General features: G+C 41.2%; 1 protein-coding gene across 2 annotated transcripts in view; it reads right to left on the bottom strand.

The window, feature by feature from the left end:
• Nucleotides 1-20,521, bottom strand: part of UBXN7 (UBX domain protein 7) — a 64,625-nt gene that overhangs the window by 4,587 nt on the left and 39,517 nt on the right. For both annotated transcript variants that reach the window (XM_002716533.5, XM_051818969.2), the window contains exons 6-10: nt 10,627-10,773; nt 8,492-8,582; nt 7,437-7,564; nt 1,104-1,497; nt 890-969 (exon numbers count right to left, since the gene is read on the bottom strand). In XM_002716533.5, the coding sequence (XP_002716579.3) occupies nt 890-969; nt 1,104-1,497; nt 7,437-7,564; nt 8,492-8,582; nt 10,627-10,773 (840 nt within the window). The remainder of the gene's footprint in view (nt 1-889; nt 970-1,103; nt 1,498-7,436; nt 7,565-8,491; nt 8,583-10,626; nt 10,774-20,521) is intronic.

The following is a 20,521-nucleotide window of genomic DNA, read 5'->3' on the forward strand; positions in this document are numbered from 1 at the left end:
AAGAATAGAATGGGATGGTGAAACATGTCATCACACTGCTTCAGAATGATACACAATTTAAATCTTAGGAACTGGTGCTGGTGTTGAGGTACAGGTTAGGCCACGGCCTGCAATGCCAGCATCCCATGTGGGCACCAGTTGAGTCCTGGCTGCTCCAATTCTGATCCAGCTCCCTGCTAATGTGTCTGAGAAAGCACAGCAAGACAGCCCAAGTGATTGGGCCCCTGCCACCCATTTAGGAGACCCAGATGAACCTCCCTGCTCCTAGCTTCTGCCTGACACAACCCCAGCCAGCTGTTGCGACCATTTGGGGAATGAACCAGTATATGGAAGATCTCTGTCTATCCCTCTCTCTAACTATGACTTTCAAACAAATAAATAGGGGCCGGTGATGTGGTGCAGCAGGTTAAAGCCCTGGCCTGAGGAGCTGGCATCCCACATGGGCACCGGTTCTAGTCCCGGCTGCTCCACTTCCAATCCAGCTCTCTGCTATGGCCTGGGAAGGCAATGGAGGATGGCCTGAGTCCTTGGGCCCCTGCATCCGCGTGGGAGACCTGGAAAAAGCTCCTGGTTCCTGGCTTCAGATCAGTGCAACTCCAGCCATTGTGGCCATTTGGGGAGTGAACCAGCAGACGGAAGATCTTTCTTTCTGTCTCTCCCTCTCACTGTCTCTAACTCTACCTCTCAAATAAATACAAATGTTAAAAAAAAAAAAAAAAGAAAGAAAGAAAGAAAGAAAAAGATTTGCCACAGATACGAGTTTCCAGTTAGAGATCAGATGAATACCCAACATTTACTTCAAAGGCTCATTCAGCAATATTCATGGAACTAGCTCTGTCTGATTAGTTTTCTCTCCTTCAAGCAAATGCATCCAATTAGAGATACTTACTAACAGTTTAGCTTGCTCTGGAAGAGTGATCTGTTCCCTTTTCCCATCTGGATATCGCAACATCAGCTGTGCTTTTGGTCCTAATGAAAAGATTTAAAAAAAAAAAAAAGGGACACAGATGCTTAAGACAGAAGATTAATTTAAATAAATACATAAACAAAGCCATTCAGTAATATTCAAGTTTTTAAATGAGTAAGTCTATGATGTAACCCACCATTTACATCTGCCCCCTCCACTACTCCATCTGATCTTTCAGGTGACATCTCCAAGATTTCAGGATCCACAGCTGGCAATCCTTGGTGGTTTGTGGCTGTCCCAGGCTCAGTTCTAGCTGGGGGCTCAGTCAGGGGCCTTCTGTTCTCTTCTTTTCTATGCCCCAAGTCTTTGTGAGGAGATTTTCTGGACTTGGCAAGATTCTCTACCTCTTCTTCTTCATCAGAGCCACAGACAGATATGAACTCCTCACTGCCAGAAAAAAGTTCAGATTCAGATTCTTCATCTGAGCGGCTGTCCTGTTTTGTCTGTGTGGAATCGAAATGTGTCTCCTGCAAAGAGGCTCTGATGGCAGCTTCTAGCTGGCTGTCTTCACTTGCATCTATAAGGCTTTCCTGTGAGACATATTCATAAAACAGGTGGAAAGAATAAACAAACAAAACAAAAAGCCAGTTAAACCAAGAAACAGTCAAGTCAAACACAGCATAAGAAATACAATAGCTTGCCACTATTATTTTCTGGTGTAATGTTTCTATTATTTAAGCTACTAGAGTGCAAGGACTTTGTCTTAGCCAAATTGGAATGGACATTTTAAAAACAAAAATAAAGAACCACCACAGCAACTAGCATACTGATGCTTCCAGCATAGATATTTTTAATATCAAAATAAACATGTAGCTTGATTTTAAAGACCGTAGCCATGGCAGACATTGCTAGATTCCTATCCAATATCCATTCTTCTCTGATTTATTACTTACAGAATCTCAATTATGTTTATAAAACAAAACATGTACACTTAAGAAATTCCATGTTAGCTTCCCTTGTTGTGAGAGGAAAATAAACTGCAGTATTGATCTAAAGCAGTATATAAGGAGAAATTACAGAATTACGTGTTTACAAGACAAAGGACTTGAATTAATGATCTCATTTCTCCCTTAAAAAAAAAAAAAACAAAAAACAAAAACAGTGTCCACCTAGAGAAAGAAAATAAAAATTAAGTCCAAACTAAACAGATGAAAGGGAGAGAAAAGGACAGAAATTAATGATTTAGAAAACATTAATCCAACAGAAGAAAAATCAATGAAACCATAAGTTGACTTGTTAAGATCAGTAACACGGACAGTCTCTAGTCCGACTGTCAGGAAAAAGAGAAGCCACAAATCACCAACAGCAACAGTCTTCACAGTCGTTAAAGGAACAAGAGAAAAAAATGAACTCTGTTAGTATTTGTGACCCCTTAGGCAAAATGGACAAATCCCTAGAAAGATACAAGCCACCAGACCTCACTCCGAGTAGATTATCTGAGTAGTCCTATTATCTGTTAATAAAATAGAATTTGTAGTTTAAAATTTCCCACAAAGGAAAACTGTAGGTCCAGGTGGCTTAACTGATAAATGTCACAAAACATTAAGGAAGAAATAATGTTAATTCTCATGGAAACAAGAGGTGGAAACATCTCCTAATTCATTGTGAGGGCAGCATTTGCCTGATACTAAAACCTGACAAAGACAAAACAAGGTATTACAAAGAAGAAAGGACCACAATAAAAATTCTCCAAAAAACTGCAAACCAACATCCCTCATGAATTCAAATTCTTGACAAAATTTTAGCAAATCAAAACTAACTATATATATATACACACACATATATATAAATTAATGCTTATAACTAAGTGAGTTTGAGACAGGAATGCAAGGTTTAATGATTAAAAATCAACCAATGAAATTCACTCTGGGGCAACATTTAGCTCAGCAGTTAAGATGCCATTTGGAGTCCCGTATCAGAGTACCTGGGTTTTAGTTCCAGCTCTGCTTTCAATTCCAGCTTCCTGCTAATATAAAACTTGGAAGCCAGCAAGTGATGACCAAGTACCTGGTTCCTGCCACCCATGAGAGAGACCCAGATTGAGTTCCAGCTCTTGACTTTGGCCTGGCCCAGCCCTGGCTATTGCAGGCATTGAGGATTAAACCAGCGAATGATATCCACCCCGCTTCCCCGTCCGCCATCTCTCTCTCTGCCTTTCAAATAATTTTTAAAGAAATTTTTAAATTAAATAAATAAATCTTAAAAAAAAATTATTTGAAAGGCAGAGAGAGATGGTGGATGGGGAAGGGGGGTGAATATCATTATTTATTTAGGCCGGCACCGTGGCTCAATAGGCTATTCCTCCGCCTTGCGGCGCCAGCACACCGGGTTCTAGTCCTGGTCGGGGTGCTGGATTCTGCCCTGGTTGCCCCTCTTCCAGGCCAGCTCTCTGCTGTGGCCAGGGAGTGCAGTGGAGGATGGCACAAGTGCTTGGGCCCTGCACCCCATGGGAGACCAGGAGAAGCACCTGGCTCCTGCCTTCAGATCAGCGCAGCGCGCCGGCCGCGGCAGCCACTGGAGGGTGAACCAATGGCAAAGGAAGACCTTTCTCTCTGTCTCTCTCTCTCACTGTCCACTCTGCCTGTCCAAAAAAAAAAAAAAAAAAAAAAAAAAAAAAAAAAGATTTATTTATTGGAAAGAGTTACAGAGAGAGGAGAGGGAGAGAGGGAGAGTGGGAGTGGGAGGGAGAGTGGGAGAGTGGGAGGGAGGGAGGGAGGGAGAGAGAAAGAGGTGTCTTCCATCCTCTGGTTCACTCCCCAGTTGGCTGCAAAGGCTGGAGCTGCGCCGATCTGAAGCCAGGAGCTTCTTCCAGGTTTCCCATGCAGGTGCAGGGGCCCAAGGACTCTGGCCATCCTCCACTGCTTTCCCAGGCCATAGCAGAGAGCTGGATCAGAAGTGGAGCAGCCGGGACTCGAACTGGCACCCATTGAGATGCAGGTAGTGGCTTTATCTGCTATGTCACAGTGTTGGCACCCCCTCCCCCCCTTTTTTTTTTTTAAGATTTCTAGTTTATTTTTAAGAAAAAGAAACCATGAGATTATCTCCATAGATGCAAAAAAAAAAAAAAAAAAAAAAAGACCATGACAAGTCCATTCAGGATAAGAACTCTGCCAACTATGAAGAGAGGGAGCCTTCCTCAATCTAATAAAATATATCTACAGACAACATCATGGTAAAAGATTAAATGTCTTTCATCTCAAATCAGAAACTAGGTAAGGATGCCTAATACCACTGTTTCTATCTAATGTTGCACTTGAGATCACAGCCATTGCCAACAGGACAAGAAAAATAAAAGGCAAGGAAGTAAAATAGTCTTTATTTGCTGACAATATGACCATCTATATAGAAGCTACTTAGAACTAATAAGTGAATTTAGTGAGGCTGCAAACTACATAGTATTCAAACACTATAAAACATTGCTGCAAGGATTAAAAACAGAGAGGTACACTGCATGTTCATAGACCTAAGGATTCAATTGTTATGACATTAATTCTCAAAATGATCCATGAGCCAATGCAATTTCAGCCAAAATTTCAGTAACTTTTGGTAGAAAGTGACAAGCTGATTCTAAAACTTACACGGAAATGCAAAGGACCTGAAATAATCAAAACAGTTTTGTTTAAAAGACACTGGAGATCTTATACCATGTGATTTCTTTTATTTGATGGCAATGTGATTTCAAGACTTATTATAAAGTGACAATAATTAAGACAGTGAAATGCTATTATAAAAGACAGACCAAATCAACGGAATTGACAGAGTCCATAAACAGAGCCAAAATATATATTTGGTTTATTTTTGACAATGATGTAAAAGGAATTCAATGCCAACAAACTGTGCTGAAATAAGTGGATAGCTAGCTATATGCAACAAAATAAAAAATTTTTAAATCCAAACTCAACCTTAAACAATATACAAAAATTAATTTGAAATGAATCATAGATTCAAGACCTAAAATCATAAAAATTGTACAGTAAAATCTTGGGTTCTGCAAAGACTTCTTAGATCCCAAAGTACAAAGTATAAAAGAAAAGTTGGATGTGGTATTTGGGTCAGTGGGAAAGATACCAGTAAAAGGACTGGCACCCCAAATGAGTGCCTGCCTGAGTCCCAACTCTGGCTCCAGATTGCAACTTTCCACCAATTCAGATCCGTGAAGCAACAGATAATGGCTCAAGTATTTGGGTCCCTGACACTAAATTGGGAGACCTGGACTGTGTTCTTGGTTCCTAGTTCAGACCCAGCTATTGCAAGCATTTGGGGAGTGAAACCAGCACAGGAGAGCTCTTTTTTTTCAACTGAAGACATTGACACATTGCATTTCATGAAAACTTCAAAATTTACTCTGAAAAGATCCTATTATAAAAATAAGCAAGCAATATACTGGGAGAAAATATCTGTAAATCATATGCAAGAGTGCTTGTATTTACAATATAAAAAGAACTCTCATAAATCAATAACAAGATAATGCAATTTAAAAATGGGCCAGAGATCTGAATTGACACTACACCAAGAGATATATAGATGGAAAAAAAGTATGTGAAAAGATGCTCAGTGTCAAAACTTGACAAACTGTAAGTATGTTTAATTTTACTGCATGTTAATTTCAATAAAGCCATAAAATTTTTTAAATACACTTAAGGCAAATTAATCACACACACACACAAAATAAAATAGATGTACCTACGTGACATGCAAATGGCTTAGAATGATTACACATAATGACACTGAAGGCTGTTTCTAAAGAATAACACTGCTAGCTTCCCATCTCCTATCTTCCAAGATTCTCCTTGACTTCCTTATTAATACAATCTCTATTTTACTTGTTCAAGAAAATATGTCTAGTTAACTATGCAAAACTGTTCTGTGGCTGTTTACCTTTGTACTAAGAGTTACCACACCTTTCTTTCTCATCCACGTTTAGAATGTAGATATGGTACCTGGCAATGTAGCATCTACACAGTGAACACTAAGATGAAACCCAATTCTAAGCATAGAAGGGAATGAAACAGGAGGAACCTCACTCTTTATAGAAGAGATCTTCAGGAATCAAGCTGTAGGCTGCCTATATGAACATCTTGCTGATAAAAATAAACTTCTTCCTTGTATAAGTCATTTTTTTGGGTTTCTCTTGCATGCAGTTTCATAAATTTTATAGCAGAGAATTTGGTATTAGAAGTAGGGTCTACAGTACCAATTATCCAAATTATTCTTATTTATTTGTTCCAATTTTATGACCCCACTCTCCCAATAAGGGATTTAATTTTTAAGAGACATGGTAAGGTTAAAAATTTATGCCATAATCTAGAAACTCACAGGCTCAGGCTCTGCTGTTTTTAAAATACCAGCTTTATGAATACAAAAGGTAAGAAACCCTCAATGGCAATTTAAGAAACACCGCAGGGGAGATGAATTAAGATACCACCTGGGAGGCCTGCATCCCATATTGGAGTGCCTGGGTTCCGGTTCCACCTCTGCTTCTGCTCCAGCTTCCCAGTAATGCACACTCTGGGAGATACCAGGTGATGGCTCAAGAACTTGGGTCCCTGACACCCACATGGGAGACTCAGACTGAGTTCCAGGCTCCTAGCTTCAGCCTAGCCCAACTCTAGCTGTTGGGGACATTTGGTGAGTGAACCAATGGATGGAAGATCTCTGTCTCTGCCTTTCAAATAAATGAAGAAAAAAAAAAAAAAGAAAGAAAAAGGAGGGTTTTTTTAATGCTTTAAAAAAGACTTCTCTATATTACCTTTTAAAGCTTTTTCTTAAATAGGCATTTCAAGGTGTAACTTAAGGAATTATTTCATCACTACCTGATGTGGGTTACCAAAGTCATAAAAGCATAAAATCATTTCTATTCTCACTACCATCATCCCAAATAGCAACTACAATCAATGTGAGACTGCTGCATTTTTGAAGGTCTCTTACCTAACGTACTCTAGAAACCAATTATCAAATACATTGGCTTAATAAAAACATACTTTAGAAATCAAGCTTAGAAATAATCTCTAAAAGGGGTACACAGATTCAGGCTCTGAAGCTATATAGCCAGTAGTAAAGGCCAATTGAACCACAAGAGTTGTTATAGTAAATATATCACTTCCATTGCTAGATCTGGATACCAAAAGCCTTTTGCTGATGCCTGAGGAAGCAGAAGCCTCTACCACCACGCTTGCCAAGTCAGACCTCCTGCTCTACACACTCCATAGTTTACTTCTAGATCCAGATGTTAGTTAATATGTCTGCACCCTAACTTGCGAAAGACTAGAAATACACGCCTTGGGATTTCATGAAGATGGAACCCTTATTCGAGAAAATATCAAAATACAACATGGGTGTCTAAGATGTTATACAGTCACTTATGGTAATTGTCTACTATCTTCCAGTGTTATCCCTGCCATTATTTTACACAAGAAATTGCCATACAACCACCCTGAATTGCCCATCACCATTTTCTGGTCATACTTACTGAGCGGGCACATTTTTTAGGGGGGCTGCTAGAAAGTCCATCCAGTTGCCCATGTTCACCCAGAAATCCTGTCACTTGGTCCAAGAAAGAAGATACGTCTAACTGGTGCCATTCTACAAGCTTCTGACCTGAAGATTAAAAACCAGGACACATAATAGAGTAAAATCAATATTTTCCTGAACATTCACATCTGGTAGTTCTTTTGGCTTATGCTTAATTAAAATTTATTGTGAATTCATATCCCCATCCCGTCAGGTTAGGTTACACTCTGTCTTTTTAACCAAGTGGACACAACAATTAAAACTCATTCAACAGATTCCTACCATTATGATAGGGCAACTACCTTAGGAAGGAGAGAATCAGACAAAGCAACACCCATACAAACACATTCAGTTAATACTAAAACCAACCCAAATCTCTGTCTGGTGGGATTACCACCTGTACCTGAACAATCAATATTTTAATGATAAAAAACCTAAAGGAATCACTTGAAAAATAATGAGAAAGATGAATGTTATTTTTTCAAAGAATACTAAAAAATTATAAAACAAGGTTGTCATGAAAGAGTCCTTAAATATATCGATAGATATTTAAACCATTATAAGGAAACAAACAAGAATTCAGTATCTAAATTACAATTCTAAAACCAGATCTAGGGGCCCACGCTGTGGCACAACAAGTTAAGCTGCCACCTGCAGTGCTGGCATCCCATATGGGTGCTGGTTCAATTCCCGGCTGCTCCACTTCTGATTCGGCTCCTGAGAAAGCAGCAGAAGATGGCAAGTACTTGGGCCCTTGAACCCACATGGGAGACCCGGAAGAAGCTCCTGGCTCCTAACTTCAGATGGGCACAGCTCCAGCCATTGAAGCCATTTTGGGAATGAACCAGCAGATGGAAGATCTCTCTGATTCTCTCTCTATGTAACTATGCTTTTCAAATAAATAAATCTTAATTTAAAAATACAAAACAAGTCTAGTCAAATATTAAAGGTTCATCATTTGGGTAACTGAAGATAAAGGATAGGTTAAAGACTGTAAGCTGACATGTATCTTACCTGTCCGTGGGTCCAAGATAGAAACATAGGGGAAATCCCCTAGCTTATAAAACTGTATGTATCTCTGACCTTCTTCACTGTCATGATAAACCTGTTAAATTATTGATTTAAAATAAAGTCAGCCTCTAAAGAAAGGGCCAATATAACTTTGCTTATACACCAACATCAATTAGTTCTACAAATATACTCTTGATAAACTTCTATGTATCTGAATTTCATTCTTTTGTCAAAGAGAAAATGAAGGTCATCTGGTGTGAACTCATTCAACATTTTGCCCTCAGCCCCGCTGGGCACTTATCATTTATCCATCTCTCTCAGTTGAGCACAAGTACTGCTCTTTCTGTCAAGTTATCTGTCCACCCACATCATTCCTGACTCTCAATCACATATATCTTAATAAATCACAATATATTAAGATTATAAATTTGAGTATTCAGCATAGTGCTGTACAAAGAGATCCTCAATCAATATAAACTGGAAAAAATATATTATTTTGTAAAGAATATATTCACCATTAAAAAGATGCATAGAATTTAGGGGCTATAAACTATGAATGGGAAAATTAATACCATTATCTTGTAGTAGGAAAAAGATATAGTTCTTTCAAAAGTTTTTATTTTCTGTAACTTTTCATGAAATAAAAAGCTAACACAAGATCATCTAACCTTAGCTCAGTATTTGCAATAAAGTAAACTAGAGCGAGGGGGCTAAGTGACATGCCTAAGGACATAAACAGCTGAAGAGTATTGAACTTGGGGTCAGCACTGTGGTGAAGCCGGGCTAAGTCACCACTTGCCAACACTGGCATCTCATATGGGTGCCAGTTTGAGCCCTAGCTGCTTCATTTCTGATCCAGCTCCTTGCTAATGTGCCTGGAGAGCAGTGGAAGACAGCTCAAGTGCTTGGGCTCCTGTACTCATGTGGAAGACCTGGAGGAAGCTCCAGCCTCCTGGCTTCTGCCTAGCACAGTCCCAGCCAGCTGTTGTGGCCATCTAGGGAGTGAACCAGCAGATGGAAGATCTCTCTAACTCTGCCTTTCAATTAAATTTTTAAAATAAAAAAAAATTTTTTAAAGTATTAGACTCAAGCTAAAATCTAAGACTTGGCCAATTGTCTGTCTATTAGTCCATGATCATCTACATCTGCACTATCCAATATGGTAGCCACAGCCACATGGGTCACTAAAGCACCTGAAAGGTGGCCACTCTAAACTGAGATGTGCTCTGAGTATAAAATATACACCCTACCTTTAAGACTTACTACAAAAAAAGTAAAACATACTACTAATACATTTATTTAAAGAAAATATACTACCAAAATTAATTTCACTTTAAACCTTTTTTAATGTGGCTATGAAAAATTTTTAAATAGCATATGCATCTTTTTAAAAAAAAAGATTTTTTTTTTTTATTTGAAAGGCAGAGTTACAGAGAGGGAGAGAGAGAGAGATATCTTCCATCCACTGGTTCACTCCCTAAATGGCAGCAACAGTCCAGGCTGGGCTAGACCAAAGCTTCTTCCAGGTCTCTCATATGGGTATAGGGGCCCAAGTACTTGGGCCATCCTCCACTGCTTTCCCAGGTGCATTATCAGGGAACTGGATCAGAAGTGGAGCAGCCAGTACTCGAACTGGAACCCATACAGTATCCTGGCACCTCAGGTGGAGGCTTTACCTTGTATGCCACAACGCTGGCCCCTTCAGAAGGATGCATCTTGAGTTCCGTTTCTGTTGAACAGTATAGGTGTATACTCACTATCAAGATGTTTTAAAATTTTTTGGCATAAGAAAATTAGGGTATTTTTAAAAATTCCCAGAAAATGGAATTAAAGATAAATTTATTTCTGTGTAAAAAGTTTAGTATCAATGCACAGCTTTTTCATAATATTGATTTCCCACAAACTTTCTGAAGAGCCTTCATGTTGTATGGTGTTTTTTTTCTTTTCCACTCCTCTTTTTCTTGTAGTTCATTGCTGCCATTCACTTGTTTTTACTATTCCATCCATAATGGACAGTTTTACTTTTTTATGTAACTTAATTCAAAGTTAATTTTTCCCATTTTATAAGCCAATTCCTCCTCCCCAATATATCACATTATAAAAATAAAAAACTTCAAAAAATTTGAACTCCTTCTCACCTGCCAGAAAATGAAATGTTCCCGGATAATATTCTTCACAGCTTCATTACTCCATACATCACGATTGAGGCACTGGCATGCAAAATCTTGTACATTTTGGATATTTATCATCAGCCACTTATTCTGCATCTGGCCACACTCTTTGGCCTGTAAAAATAAAGTTACACAACATTTGTTTCAAAAAATTTCTATTTCAATTCAGAAGTTGTCCTCCTTCCATATAATTACTAAGCTTATTCTCATATGGTATTTATGCTCATGTATGGTATCTGGAATTTTCAATATTTAGATTTTATACATATTTTGCATACATATGTAATTATACTGTCCATTTTCAAGCACTTCTCAACTTTAACTGCTGTCTTTTTTATCTACTGTTATTTGTTAAAAGCTAAATTTTTTAAAATTTCATTTTTTTTTTTTTGAGAGGTAGGACAAAAGACAGAAAGAGGGAAAGCTCTGAGTTAACCAATGCAACAGCTGGAACTGGGCAGGTTACAGTAAGGAGCAAAACATATTCCATGTCTCCCACACAGGTGGCAGGAACCCAACCACTTGTGCCATTACCGATGCCTCCCAGGGACTGAACTGACGTGACCCTGCAGTCAGAAGCCAGAGCCAAGAATGTAACCCACGTAGTTGATATTTTAAACACTAGGTCAAATGCCCACTTCATAGGGCAACTCAATTTTGAATTTATGTGCAAATAACTATCTGGAAAGGATGCCAAAAACAGACCAACAAGTCACATAATTCTATTCTCTTCCAAAATCTATCAACAAATACATCTTAAAAAACCAAAAAACTCATTACACCTTTCCTTTTTATTGGATTTAACTAGTATATGTATATTATTTTGTTGTTTTATTTTCTTCAACATTTTCTATAACACTTCCAAATATCCCATCTACCTCAAATATTAGGCATATGCTATTTTTAGAAAATTAGCCTAAATATTTTAGTGAAAGCTCATGAGAACTTTTTCCTCTTACGTTGTTTTGCTAGGGAGATTTATTTAAAATGGGGTTATAGGATCCAAAGAATGTTTGAGAACAATCTCCTAATGGCTCTCCAATTTATAGCAGAAATATCAATCAAGAGTGTACTTTCAGGGCCTGCGCCATGGCCTAGTCGATTAAGCATCTGCCTGAGGCGCCAGCATCCCATGTGGGTGCCAGTTCATGTCTCAGCTGCTCCGTTTCCTATCCAGCTCTCTGCTCATGGCCTGGGAAAGCAATGGAGGATGCCCCTGTACCCATATGAGAGACCTAGAAGAAGCTCCTGGCTCTTGGCTTTGGATGGACCCAGCTCCAAACGTTGCCACCATTTGGGGAGGGAACCAGAGGATGGAAGACCTCTCTCTCTGTTTCTCTGCCTCTTCTCTCTTTGTAAATTTGCCTTTCAGAAAATAAATCTTTTTAAAAGAATACTGGGTTTTTTGGTATGAATACCCAAGATAAATTATTTTCTAATATTCACTTACTGATTTCACAGGTAAAAACCCAAGTTCTAAAAAGAAGTATCTCTGATGTAGGCATTGGGCCACAGTGAGTTAAGCTTGAGACACCTGCATCCCGTATCAGAATGCTACTCCAGTTGCCCTGCACCCGCATGGGAGACCAGGAGGAAGCACCTGGCTCCTGGCTTCGGATCGGCGTAGATCCGGTCGTAGCGGCCATTTGGGGGGTGAGCCAACGGAAGGAAGACCTTTCTCTCTGTCTCTCTCTCTCTCTCACTGTCTAACTCTATCTGTCAAATAAAAGAAAAGAAAATAAACTATTGGGGCCTGCACTATAGCACAGCGGGTTAATGCCCTGGCATGAAGCACTGCATCCCATATGGGTGCCGGTTGGTGACCTGGCTGCTCCACTTCCGATCCAGCTCTCTGCTATGGGCTGGGAAAGCAGTACAAGATGGCCCAAGTCCTTGGGCTCCTGCACCTACATGGGACACCCGGAAGAAGCTCCTGGCTCCTGGCTTTGGATCAGCGCAGCTCCGGCCATTGCGGCCCAGCTCCCTGTTAATGTGCCTGGGAAAGCAGCAGAGAATGGTTCAAGTGCTTGTGGTCCTGAACCCACATGCTAGACCTAGAAGAAGCTCCTGGAGCCTGCCTGGCCAAGCTCTGAATGTTGCAGTCATTTGGAGAGTGAACAAGCAGACAGAAGTTCTCTCTCTCTAACTCTGCCTTTCAAATAAAGCCACTGCCTGCAGTGTAGGCAACCCATATGGGCGCCAGTTCAAGTCTCAGCTACTCCACTTCCGATCCAGCTCTCTGCTCTGGTCTGGGAAAGCAGTAGAGGATGTCCTTGGGCCACTGTACACATGTGGGAGATCTGGAGGAAGCTCCTGCTCCTGGATTCAGATCAGCGTAGCTCAGGCCAATGCAGCCATCTAGGGAGTGAACTAGCAGGTGGAAGACCTCTCTCTCTCTCTCTGCAACTCTGCCTTTCAAATAAATAAATAAACAAATCTTTAAAAAAAAAGAAACTACTGATTTACTTACTTGAAAAGCAGAGCATGAGAGAGAGAGAGAGAGAGAGAGAGGGAGGGAAGGAGGGAAGGAGGGAAGGAGGGAGGGAGGGAGGGAGGGAGGGAGGGAGGGAGGGAGGGAGGGAGGGAAGGAGATCTTCCATTTGCTGGTTCATTTCCCAAATAGCTACAACAGCTAGGTCTGGGCCAGGCCAGAACCAGGAGCCAGAAACCTGATCTGGGTCTTCCACATGGATGGTAGGGGCCCAAGCATTTTGGCCATCTTCCAGTGCCTTCCCAGGTATATAAGCAAGGATCAGGATCAGAAGTGGAATAGCTGGAACTGAAACCAGAGCTCCAATATGGGATGTCAGCGTTGCAAGCCGCATCGTGACATGCTGTGCCACAAGACCGGCCCCAGGCATAAACATTTTTTCTTGTCATTACTCCCTACTCAGAGCAATTTTATAGCTTTTACATTGTTCTAGATATTATAAATAATCTAGAGATGATTTAAAATATAAAGAAATGTGTCTATGTTATATGCAAATACTATGTAACTTTATAGAACAAACTTATGCATTCCCAGATTGTTATCCCTGGTTTAGGGATGAAGTGTCCTGGCACTGATCCCCTGTAGATGCCAAGAGAAGACTGTATATACTTTAATTAGAAAAATGTTATCATTTATTTAACTATTGAATAGGCTCTTAATATTTTCACCTTTTAACTTTATTCAGCCAATATTTCATTAAATATTAAGTACTTCTAAAATTAACAAGATATTCTTAGCAACTAGGACTAGGCACAAATGCCACAGAATGGCAACGTAAAAATTAAGTATACATTTCTTCTTATGAAATAAGGACTATAAGGGGACTATGAAAAGTTCCTAGAAAATATGCCTTCTTTTAATTTCTTTTTTTTTTTTAAATATTTATTTAATTGAAAGAGTTACACAGAGAGAGGAGAGGCACAGAGGGAGAGAGGTCTTCCATCAGCTGGTTCACTCCCCAATTTGCCGCAACGGCCGGAGCTGCGCCAATCCAAAGCCAGCAGCCAGGAGCTTCTTCCAGGTCTCCCACATGGGTGCAGGGGCCCAAGGACTTGGGCCATCTTCTACTGCTTTCCTAGCCCATAGCAGAGAGCTAGATCGGAAGTGGAGCAGCCGGGTCTCAAACCAGCGCCCATATGGGATGCCGGTGCTTCAGGCCAGGGCGTTAACCCCCACTGCACCACAGCGCTGGCCCTGTCAATTCCATTTTTCTTCATTAATTTTTAAAGCCCCATAATATTATGAGAACTGCTTTCTTTCTACACAATATATTTCAGATTATGCCATTTAATCATTTATTTAACATATATTTATTATTATTAAATATTTATCTGAAAGGAAGAGTCACAGAGAGGCAGAGGTAGAGAGAGAGAGAGAGAGAAGGAGAGAGAAAAAGAGAGAGAGAGGGAGGGAGAGAGAGGTCTTCCATCCACTGGTTCACTCCCCAAATGGCTGCAACGACTGGAGCTGTGCCGATCCAAAGCCAGGAGCCGGGAGCTTCTTCCAGGTCTCCCATGTGGGTGCAGGGCCCAAGGGCTTGGGCCATCCTCCACTGCTTTCTCAAGCCATAGCAGAGAACTGGATCGAAAGCAGAGCAGCCAGGACTCTAACTGGTGCCCACATGGGATGCCGGCATTGCAGGTGGTGGCTTTACCCACTACGCCACAGCACCAACCCCGATTTAACAAATATTTAATGAAGACCAGTTATGTGTCAAAAACTATTCTAGGTATAATGAATACTTAACAGTAAATAAAGTCCCTCTAGTCACAGAGTGTATTGGATAGTGAGGAAAAAAGAAAAGCTGAGAACTCTGCGCTTGCCCAGGTCAGTCTGCCTATCCTAAATTCTTTGCTCACTCAGCTCCAGCTACACGAGTTTTCTTGGCTACAGCAGCAATATGCTCAGCTCTTTCCAGTATCAACTGCTGTTCTGTCTACTCTCCTCTGGATCTTCCCAAGGTTCACCTTTCCTCACTCATTCAAGTTCTACTTGATTTTCATTATTTAACCTCTCCTCACAATGATAAACTCTAAAATCAACTTTGCTTTTAATTTGCCTTTAAGAACACACGTGGCCGGCACACCGGGTTCTAGTCCCGGTCGGGGCACCGGATTCTGTCCCGGGTGCCCCTCTTCCAGGCCAGCTCTCTGCTATGGCCCGGGAGTGCAGTGGAGGATGGCCCAGGTGCTTGGGCCCTGCACCCCATGGGAGACCAGGAGAAGTACCTGGCTCCTGCCATCGGATCAGCACAGTGCGCCAGCCGCAGCGGCCATTAGAGGGTGAACCAACGGCAAAAGGAAGACCTTTCTCTCTGTCTCTCTCTCTCTCACTGTCCACTCTGCCTGTCAAAAAACAAACAAACAAACAAACAAACAAAAACACATGTAATATAATGGCACCAAAGATTAGTCCACTTTCCTCTATTTTCACTTTATTCTTTTTCCTAGCAACTATTACAACATGAAATCTATTTCTCCACATTTACATGATGGTTCTTCAAAAACAGTCCATGGAAAATGTATATTATGAAAAAAATGCTCACAGATTTTTAAAAAGTTTGCACCAAAAGAAACTTATCTTTTAATTTTATTTTCTATGAACTTTTAGAAGTACCCTCTATCTGTGTGGGTATGTGTAAAGACAAATGTATGTAATACAATTTTTTTTTACTGTGCATAATATAGTAATTTTTTAATTTAATTTTAATTTTTAATTTATTTATTTGAAAGGCAGAGCAAGAGATATCTTCTATCTGCTGGTTCAGTCCCCAAATGACTGCAATGGCCAGGGCTGAGCCAGGCTGAAGCCAGGAACCAAACACCATTCTGGTACCAACATGGGTGGCAGGAGCTCATACATTTGGGCTATCTTCCAGGTGCATTAACAGGAAGTTGGATTGGAAGAGGAACAATCAGGAGTCAAACAAGCACTCCAATATGGGATGCGGCATCACAGATGGCTGCTTAACCTGCTGTACCACAACAGCAGCTCTGTATTTTAGTTGTTGTTTTGTGCTGTTTATTACTGTTTTTTGTCTGCCTCTCCTACTAGATTATAAACTGTATGAGGCAAGGGCTTTTTATAATCTCTTTACCACTGTCTCCTTGACTACTTATGGGTTCCAAACACTTAGTCTCCTCTTGTCCCTCTCAGTAACACAATGTTCAGTTTATAGGTAAGCACCTGGATTTCCTAGTGTCTACTGCAACAAGGTATGGCCATGTTGTCAAGTTCTACTCAAAAGGATATGAGCAGAACTAACATATACATCTTTTAGGTTGTGCCTTTAATGGTAAAGCGAGTGCCCTTCTCAGCTTCTTCCCTCCTTCATGTTGGTAAAAGAGCTGACGTGGCAGGTAGGCCATTTTATATCACGTAGACAGGGCAAGCAAGACCCCAGGGGTGGCAGAACAAGACTGGAAAAAACTGCGCACCTCTATCACTTCATAGAGCAGCCCGATGTAACAGCCTGGGTGTCTAAGTTGTTCAAGCTACTGTTTGCTTTTTTCCAGTTATCTTTCACTATCAATTCCCAACAAATATGATCCCTATCACCTAGAACAAGTCTTGCAATGGAAAGCCTCAATAGATATTTACTGAATGAACAAGTAAATTTATTAGTTTCTTGTACAATTAGCAAAAACCAGAAAGAACCCTTAAAGATGATCTACCTCTAGTTACACCAGTTTCTAAACCTAAGAAATTACAGCTCTGAGCAAGCACAACATGTCCCCACAATATTTTTTTTCTTTTTTAATCTGAGAGACATAGAATGAGGCAGTGCTCCACCCCCATCCACTGGTTCACTCCCTAAATTCCTGAAACAGCCCCAACTTGGGCCAAAGCTGGGAGCCAGGAACTCAGTCCAGATTTCCCACATGGGTGGCAGGAACTCAATTACTTGCACCACCATCACTGCCTCCCAGGGTCTGCATTAGTAAAAAGTAAGAGTCAGGAGCTCAAAGTTACTCTTAAGTCCTAGAGCAAATCAGAAGCTTAAAGTCTAAAACAGAAAACATGCCAGAACAAACTCATCTTTTTATCTTTCATGTTGTTGCTATTTTCCTTCAACGTCTGCACTGTGACCAGAACTAGAAAGGACAGACTGCTGCCACGTCAAGATGAGAGAAGAAGAAAGAAAACTGAGGAAACACCTTATCCGACATCTGTGAGCTGACACATGAACATCAATGACTCCCTCAACCCCAGGCTTATTATGACACAAATAAACCCTCATTAGGTCAAATCACCATCATTTGGACGATTGCAGCCAAACACTTCAAAGAAACTTAAAACTGAAGAGCAAGCTTACATTTAAAATCCTTATCCTAAATTATTTGATTTATGCCGGTTTAAGAGTTTTCTAAAACACAAGTATTTGAAAATAATAATGGCCAGCGCCGCGGCTCAATAGGCTAATCCTCCGCCTTGCGGCGCCGGCACACCGGGTTCTAGTCCCGGTCGGGGCGCCGGATTCTGTCCCGGTTGCCCCTCTTCCAGGCCAGCTCTCTGCTGTGGCCAGGGAGTGCAGTGAGGATGGCCCAAGTGCTTGGGCCCTGCACCCCATGGGAGACCAGGAGAAGCACCTGGCTCCTGTCTTCAGATCAGCGCGGTGCACTGGCTGCAGCAGCCATTGGAGGGTGAACCAATATCAAAAGGAAGACCTTTCTCTCTGTCTCTCTCTCTCACTGTCCACTCTGCCTGTCCAAATAATAATAATAATTACTTTTCAAGTATGTAGATGATATACATCACTTTTGCAGTTGTTCTTTATCGTACTTTATCTTAACAGATGTGACATATTTGAAATTCAAAAGATTGACACCTATGGGAAAAATATTACTCCAATCAAAAGAGCATTAATATGCCAGTCAAAACACAAAAGCAAGCTGTTTGAATACCTCTGCTAACTAAATTCATCCATTTAACAAAAACTGTTCTTATTAAATGCCAGACCCTGGGTGCCAAGGATTACCAAAACAGGTAAAAAAAAATTTCCCATTCCCTCATTAAGTTAATAAATTAAACAATTGAGAAAACCCATTCTTCAAAGTTTTTCTTTGGATTTAGCCTAAATAAAACCAAGAAAAACTAAGAAGAAGATATGCATTCTGCAAGTACAGAGACATTTTTTTAAGACACACTAGGATACCCACAACTACAGTAGGGTTCTTCTCATCAATGGTGAATCCGCTGCAAGATCCCAAGTGCATGCCTGAAACTGCAGAAGCAGAGAACCCTCTGTACTTGTATATAGGTTTTTGCCTATACACGTATACTCAGATGTAAAGGCACTCAAAATTTAAATGCTTTCCTGTCGCTCCCCCATTCGTGGAGGAACGACACTAGACCCTGCGCTGTTCTTTTGTCTGCTCGGCACTTCCTGGGTTTGCTGCTGGTTCTTCCTGGGTTGGCTGTCGACCCCTCCACCTCCGTGGAGGGGCGGTTCCCCCTGCCGGCTCTCTCGGGGGCTGCTCAGATGTTATCCGGATGTTCCTGGTGCATGTTGTCTCTCTCCTCCTTTATAGTCCTCTTCCACCAATCCCAACTCTGCTACCCACACGCCGAGCACGCTGCTCTCCTCCAATCAGGAGCAAGATCAGCTCCTGCAGCTCATCAGTCAAATTGGCAAGAGGCAGCTGTGTAGAAGTTGTTTACTCCCTTTCAGCGCCATATTGTGGGAGAGCAGATGCATAGAATAAGTCTTAATTCCAGTAACTTAGTCTAGTCCGAGTTGCTCCCCACACTTTCCCATCTTACCTGAGTACTTTTTTTTTTTTTTTTTGGACAGGCAGAGTTAGACAGTGAGAGAGAGACAGAAAGTTCTTCCTTCCGTTGGTTCATCCCCTAAATGGCCACAATGGCCGATGCGCTGCGCCAATTCAAAGCCAGGAGCCAGGTGCTTCCTCCTGGTCTCCCATGCGGGTGCAGGAGCCCAAGCACTTGGGCGGGCCATCCTTCACTGCCTTCCCGGGCCACAGCAGAGAGCTGGATTGGAAGAGGAGCAACCGGGACAGAATCCAGCGCCCCGACCAGACTAGAACCAGGGTACTGGCGCCGCAGGTGGAGGATTAGCCTAGTGAGCCATGGTGCCGGCCTACTGAATACTTCTTAGTATGACAGTAAATTTGCAGTTTGAGGTACAAAAGCAAAAACAGTATATTTCTTTGTCCTTCCTCACATTGTCTTGGACAGAAAGAAAACTTTTTGTCTTTTAAGATTTATTTTATTTATTTGAAAGGTAGAGTTACAGAGACAGAGGGAGACATCTTCCATCTGCTGGTTCACTCCCCAAATGGCCGCAACAGCCAGGACAGGGCCACGCTGAAGCCAAAAGCCAGGAGCTTCTTCTGCTTTCCCATGTGGGTGCAGGTCTCCCATGTGGCCCAAGCACTTGGGCCATCTTCCACTGCTCTCCCAGGAGCATTAACAGGGAGCTGGATGGGTAGTAGAGCAGCTGGGACACAAACTGGTAGCCATATGGGATGTCAGTGTGGCAGGCAGCAGGTTAACTTGCTACTCCACAGTACTGGCCCCAGAAGATTCATTCTTATCACAAATCTCAGCAACCCCAGCACACAATCTTTTTTTCCTTTCCTTATTAAGTTGAAAACTTTCACTTTTCACTTCAAAGAAAGTACTTGCAGCTCTTTGGTTTATCTGAAGTGCCAGCTTTGCTACTCTAAGTTCTAGGGCCATTTTTAAGTCAAATATGGGCTACCTGCACATAGCCACTGCAATACTAAAACAGCTGATCTAAAAACTGAGATGGTTACTAAGTGACAACAGGGTGGGTAGTGTATACAGAATGGGCATGCTGGACAAAGAGATGATTCATGTTCTGAGCTGTACAGTGCAAGATTTCTTCACACTACTCAGAAGAGTGCACAACTTAAAATTTATAGATTATTTCTGGATTTTTCCATTTAGTATTTCAGATTGTAGTTGACAGTGGGTAACAAACTGCAGAAAGCAAAACTGATAATAAAGGAGAACTAATGAATAGAAAAATGACACCTACAAACAATTCATAAAATGGCCAACACTAGCTTTAACAGTAAAAATCATTAATTAAAAAAAGTGAGGCACTGGCACTGTGGCACAGTGGCCTGGGCCACTGCCTGCAATGTGCACATCACATGTGAGCACCAAGTCCAGCTCCCTGCTAATGTGCCTGGAAAAGCAGCAGAAGATGACCCAAGTGCTTAGACTCCTGCCACCCACATGGGAAACCTGGATGGAGTTCCAGATTCCTGGCTTTGTCCTGCCTCAGTCCCTGCTATTGCAGCCATTTGGGGAGTGAATCAGAAGATGGAAGATCTCTCTGTCTTTCCTCTGTAACTTTACCTTCCAAATAAATAAAAATAA

The sequence above is a fragment of the Oryctolagus cuniculus genome, chromosome 4, assembly GCF_964237555.1.
Source record: "Oryctolagus cuniculus chromosome 4, mOryCun1.1, whole genome shotgun sequence".
Lineage (NCBI taxonomy): Eukaryota > Metazoa > Chordata > Mammalia > Lagomorpha > Leporidae > Oryctolagus > Oryctolagus cuniculus.